The sequence below is a fragment of the Hyaena hyaena genome, unplaced genomic scaffold (genome assembly GCF_003009895.1).
Source record: "Hyaena hyaena isolate Hyena2069 unplaced genomic scaffold, ASM300989v1 scaffold_251, whole genome shotgun sequence".
Lineage (NCBI taxonomy): Eukaryota > Metazoa > Chordata > Mammalia > Carnivora > Hyaenidae > Hyaena > Hyaena hyaena.
In genome coordinates, this window is record NW_024080883.1 from 2,030,504 (window position 1) to 2,036,710 (window position 6,207).

The following is a 6,207-nucleotide window of genomic DNA, read 5'->3' on the forward strand; positions in this document are numbered from 1 at the left end:
AAGGAGGACATAGAAAACTGATGTAGGGGCGACCAAATGTACTGCTCATTCCCTTGACCTCTTTAGTCTTTCCTTCCAATTATCTATAACATCGGCACTGGTCAGTCCTCATGGCTTGCCTTTGAGAAAACGAGAACACTGACCAAAAATGCATCACAATTGTTCAATGGGATGATATATTTTACCTGAGGCACATAAAAACTTCATAGACAGTGAGCCTACAGTAAACAAACTGCCAAAGAATTCACAACCACCACAAAGATGCGTCAATGCTTGGAACAACCAGGTACATTTATTTTGTGCCAAACAAAGCAGAAAATTATAGTCGAGTTACTTCCTCTTTTGAGGAACCAAAAAGACAGTAAATATAGTTGAAAATAGAGAGAAAGAATGCTGTCAAACTCGCAATAGGCCTGGTGAAGGGACAATATCTCTGGGTTATGAGTTGTGGTTGCTCAGGAGGGATGGTTGGCTTGGAAAGAAGGCCCTGGATGAATTCCTCTAACTCAGTAGCTTTGAGGAAAAATCTCCACTTTTCTCCATGGACAGAAGTTAGCTTGATCCATGTACTGACATCTGGGTAAATATAAATATTTGACTTCGCACTTCTAAAATTTCTTAATGCATTTTGATGGTCACTTTTTTCAAGAGTTTTAGTTTTGGGGGAAATTATATTCTCCTCAAGATGATCAGGGGGCTCAGGATAACTGGGCACTTTTTCTGGTGCTGCTGAAGAGATTATGTCATCTGTAGAAGCCAATGTGTTCTTTAAAGTTTCTGGTTGTATGAGTTTGTGAAGTTGTTCTATGGTCTCTTTATCCCTTTCTCCTTCCAGAACTTCTAAACAATGTATGCTGGAGCACGAATTCTGGTTTTCCAGTTCTGTTATCTTCTTCTTTAAAGCATCAATGTCTTTCTTCATAGAGAAGATATCCTTAGTTACTGTGCATTGTTTGTCTTCCTTAAGATTCATTCTGGTTTCCAGTACCTCCATCTGCTTTTGATAAAAGTCAATCTTTTCCTGGATTTTGGATACCACACTGCCAATGTCAGTCATTTGGCTGAGGAGTTCAATTTGGGCAGTTTTAATATCTTGGAACATTACTGTAAGATTCATTTCTTCATTAGTACTCATGTCATCTTTACCACAATCATAGGAAGTCATAGTTGGATGTCTAGTTGAATCTGGGTGCTGGTTCTTACATTTATGGTAAACATTTTTAAGAGACTGTCGGATCTTGGAGAGGTTTGAAGTCCACATCTGCCCAGCAGCAGCTTTTAACCTTTTGGCTTGAAGTTTGTACATCTTTAATAATAAAACAAGACGAGGAAAACTGACCACAATCAAAGACACAGTATCAGGATGAAATGGTCTTTTTCTTACTATTTGTTGGATGCTTTTCCTGGTAACAACATAGAAAGCCTTATGGAGAACATCAAGGATAATAGTAGGCACTCTTAGGTGGTTAGCTTCTTATGGGGCTGTCCAACTGGAGAGTTCTGTGAAGTAATGCTCAACTGCATGGAATCCTTCATTTGGTGATCATTGACCTGGTGCTGATGTCACAGTGGTTACTGCCTTAGAATACATTTCTCCATAGGACAGTGATTCTCAAAAGTTTCGGTCACAGGACACTTTTCATGTATAAGATTGGAGGAATACCTTTTTATGTAGTTTATGTCAAATGATATTCCATCTTGGAAATTAAAATTAAGAAAGTCTTAAGATATCAATTTATTAAAATATAAAAGCAGTTAAACTCATTACATCTTAAAACAAATGATAACTTTTTACTGAAAAGTGGTTATATTTTCCAAAAGAAAAAACGTGGGCGTCATTGTTTACATATTTGCAAATGGTTTAAATTGCTGGGTTAATGGAAGACACCTAGATTCTCATATCTGCTTCTGCATTATTTCTACTGTGATATGTTGTTTTGGTTGAAGGATATTAAGAGAAGATGTCCTCAGAGAGATATGTAAGTGAAAAAGAGAAAGTATTTTAATAGCCTTTTCAAATAATTGAAGATTTTATTCTTCGCTTCTCTGCCAAAATTTGATAAATGATATTTGTTTAGAAGTTAGTTGCCATGTGTATAGCAATACTGTTACATTAAAGTTCATTGGCCGAGGGGAACCTGCGTGGCTCAGTCGGTTAAGTGTCCGACTTGGGCTCAGGTCATGATCTCACAGTCCGTGGGTTTGAGCACCATGTCGGGCTCTGTGCTGATAGCTCAGAGCCTGGAGCCTGCTTTAGATTCTGTGTCTCCCTCTCTCTCTGCCCCCTCCCCTGCTAGCTCTCTGTCTCTGTCTCTCAAAATGAAATAAAGATATAAAAAAAAAATAAAATTCATTGGCCTATCTTCCATTTTGGATGTAAGTGTAATACCATAATGACTCACTGAATTATCCAGATCTTCCAAATGGTGACTAATTTTGTTGTTAGGAATGCTGCTTTGGTTTGTGCTAAGGCACTGACAGTTTTACACACCATTGCTTTCGCAATGCGATTTGCAACATGCAAATGTCAACAACACACTGAAAAAGGCAAAAGTGCCTTAATATTATTTTTGAAATAATTTTGTCTTCATGGTCAGTCCATTGTATGCCTCACTTTGAGAACCCCTATCTTAGAATTTTAAGATAACATTATACATTTCTCTTTTTTTAAAATAGTTTATTGTCAAGTTGTATTCCATATAACACCCAGTGGTCATCCCAACAAGTGCCCTCCTTCATGTCCATTACTGCCCTTCCCCTCTCCCCCACCCCCATCAGCCCTCAGTTTGTTTTCAGCATTCAAGAGTCTCTGATGGTTTGCCTCCCTCCCTCTCCCCAACTATTTTTCCCCTTCTTCTCCCCCATGGTCCTCTGTTAAGTTCCTCCTAATCCACCTATATGTGCAAACATATGGTATCTGTCCTTCTATGCCTAACTTATTTCGCTCAGCATAACACCCTCAAGGTCCATCCATGTTGCTACACATGGCCAGATTTCATTCTTTCTCATTGCCATGTAGTATTCCATTGTATAGATAAACCACATCTTTTTAATCCATTTGTCAGTTGATGGACACTTAGGCTCTTTCCATATTTTGGCTATTGTTGAGAGTGCTGCTATGAACATTGGGGTACATGTGCCCCTATGCATCAGCACTCCTGTAACCCTTGGGTAAAATCCTAGCAGTGCTATTGCTGGGTCATAGGGGAGTTCTATTGTTAATTTTTTGAGGAACCTCCACACTGTTTTCCAGAGGGGCTGCACCAGTTTACATTCCTACCAACAGTGTAGGAAGCTGCCCTTTTCTCCACATCCTCGCCAGCATCTAGAGGCCTCTGATTTACCTAGTTAGCCTCTGTGACCGGTGTATCTCAGTGTGATTTTGATTTGTATTTTCCTGATGAGGAGGGATGCTGAGCATTGTTTCATGTGTCTGTTGGCCATGTGGATGTCCTCTTTGGAGAAGTGTTCATATCTTCTGCCCATTTTTTCACTGGATTGTTTGTTTTTAGGGTGTGAAATTTGGTGAGTTCCTTGTAGATTTTGGATACTAACCCTTTATCTGATATGTCATTTGCAACCATCTTTTCCCATTCCATCACTTGCCTATTAGTTTTATGAATTGTTTCCTTTACGTGCTGAAGCTTTTTAATCTTGATGAGGTCCCACTAGTTCATTTTTGCTCTTGATTCCTTTGCCTTTGGGGATGTGTCAAGTAAGAAATTGCTGCGGTTGAAGTCAAGGAGGTTGTTTCCTGCTTTCTCCTCTAGGGTTTTGATAGATTCCCATCTCACATTCAGGTCCTTTATCCATTTTGAGTTTATTTTTGTGTATGGTGTGAGAAAATGATCTAGTTTCATTCTTCTGCAGGTTGCTGTCCAGTTGTCCCAGCACCATCTGTTAAAGAGGCTTTCTTTTTTCCACTGGATACTCTTTCCCGCTTTGTCACAGATTAGTTGTCTGTACATTTGTGGGTCCAATTCTGAGTCCTCTATTCTGTTCCATTAGTAATGTGTCTGTTTTTGTGCCAATACCATACTGTCTTGATGATGACAGCTTTGTAGTAGAGGCTAAAGTCTGGGATGGTGATGCCTCCCGTTTTGGTTTTCTTCTTCAGTATTACTTTGGCTATTCGGGGTCTTTTGTGGTTCCATATAAATTTTAGGATAGTTTGTTCTACTTTTGAGAAGAATGCTGGTGCAATTTTGATTGGGATTGCATTGAATGTGTAGATTGCTTTGGGTAGTAATGACATTTTAACTATATTTATTCTTCCAATCCATGAGCATGGGATGTTTTTCCATTTCTTTGTGTCTTCTTCAATTTCCTTCATAAGTTTTCTATAGTTGTCATCATACAGATCTCTTGTATCTTTGGTTAGGTTTATTCCAGGTATTTTCTCGTTTTTTTTTTTTTTTTGTGCAATTGTGAATGGGATCAGTTTCTTGATGTCTCTTTCTGTTGCTTCATTATTGGTGTATAAAAATGCAACCGATTTCTCTATGTTGATTTTGTGCCCTGCAACTTTGCTGAATTCATGGATCGGTTCTAGTAGGCTTCTGGTGGAGTCTGTCGGATTTTCTATGTAGAATATCATGTTGTCTGTGAAAAGTGAAAGTTTGACTTCTTCTTTGCCAATTCTGATGCCTTTTATTTCCCTTTGTTGTCTGATGGCTGATGGTAGGACTTCCAGCACTATGTTAAACAACAGTGGTGAGAGTGGACATCCCTGTCGTGTTCCCGATCTCAGGGGGAAAGCTCTCAGTTGTTCCCCGTTGAGGATGATGTTAGCTGAGGGCTTCTCTTAGATGGCTTTTATGATGTTTACGTAAGTTCCTTCTATCCTGAGTTTCTCGAAGGTCTTTATTAAGAAGGGATGCTGTATTTTGTCGAATGCTTTTTCTGCATTTATCAACAGGATCATATGGTTTTTATCTTTACTTTTGTTGATGTGATGTATCACATTGATTGATTTGCGAATATTGAACCAGACCTTTAATGAATCCCACTTGATCTTGATGGTTAATTCTTTTTATGTGCTGTTGGATTCGATTTGCGAGTATCTTGTTGAGGATTTTTGAATCTGTATTCATCAAGGATATTGGCCTGTAGTTCTCTTTTTTGCTGTGTCTCTGTCTGGCTTGGGAATCAAAGTGATGCTAGCTTAGTAAAATGAGTCCGGAAGCTTTTGTTCGATTTCTATCTTTTGGAATAGCTTGAGAAGAATGGGTATTAACTCTGTTTTAAATGTCGGGAAGAATTCCCCAGGGAAGCCATCTGGCCCAGGACTCTTATTTGTTGGGAGATTTTTGATAACTGATTCGATTTCTTCACTCGTTATGGGTCTGTTCAGATTTCCTATCTCTTCCCATGTGAATTTTGGTAGTGCATGTGTCTTTAGGAATTTGTCCATTTCTTCTAAGTCATCCAATTTGTTGGCATATAATTTTTCATAGTATTCACTGATAATTGCTTGTATTTCTGAGGTATTGGTTGTAATAAGTCCATTTTCATTCATGATTTTGTCTATTTCAGTGCTCTCTCTTTTCTTTTGAGAAGCTTGGCCAGAGGTTTGTCAATTTTGTTTATTTTTTCAAAAAACCAACTCTTGGTTTCATTGATCTGTTCAACTGTTTGTTTGGTTTCTATATTGTTTGTTTCTGCTCTGATTTTTATTATTTCTTTTCTTCTACTGGGTTTGGGGTGCTTTTGTTGCTCTCCCTCTAGTTCCTTTAGGTGTGCTGTTAGATTTTGCACTTGTGCTTTTTCTAATTTCTTGATATAGGCCTGGAATGCAATATACATTTCTCTTTATATATTTTTCTAAATAACGGTACTTGAAATCCAAACCCTTTGAAAGAATAAACATTTTGTCTGTTTTATATATTGAGGTAATAACTTCATTTTATTCTTTGGTCAAATAGGAATAAAAGTTTTGGAATTAAAATGATGTGACAACCATTTCCCTTATGATACAGTCCCATTCTACTAAAGAGGATATTCCTTCTTGAGTCAGTATCAGTTCTAACCCCCTTACTAAATCACTCTTTCTCCTATCTTTGCCTAATTGCAAGACCAGCTTTGACCTTGATTTTGCTGTAAACTCTGAATTCAGGCAAAAGTAATTTAAGAATTTTGGTTCATCATGTGATATCTGGGGTGTTGCTTTACTGTCTTATCTGTGAATCCCTGTTTAGTAACCTTACT

At 38.0% G+C, this 6,207-nt stretch overlaps 1 protein-coding gene across 1 annotated transcript; it reads right to left on the bottom strand.

Annotated features, from left to right (window-relative positions):
• Positions 1-262: 262 nt before the first annotated feature.
• CCDC54 (coiled-coil domain containing 54) lies at positions 263-1,511 on the bottom strand. The gene has a single exon (XM_039244991.1). The coding sequence runs from the start codon at positions 1,304-1,306 to the stop codon at positions 320-322; it is 987 nt and encodes a 328-aa protein (XP_039100922.1). The 5' UTR covers positions 1,307-1,511; the 3' UTR covers positions 263-319.
• Positions 1,512-6,207: the final 4,696 nt, after the last annotated feature.

Coding starts and splice junctions, on each gene's coding strand:
- CCDC54 (XM_039244991.1), bottom strand. CDS start 1,306: ATGTACAAACTTCAAGCCAAAAGGTTAAAAGCTGCTGCTGGGCAGATG.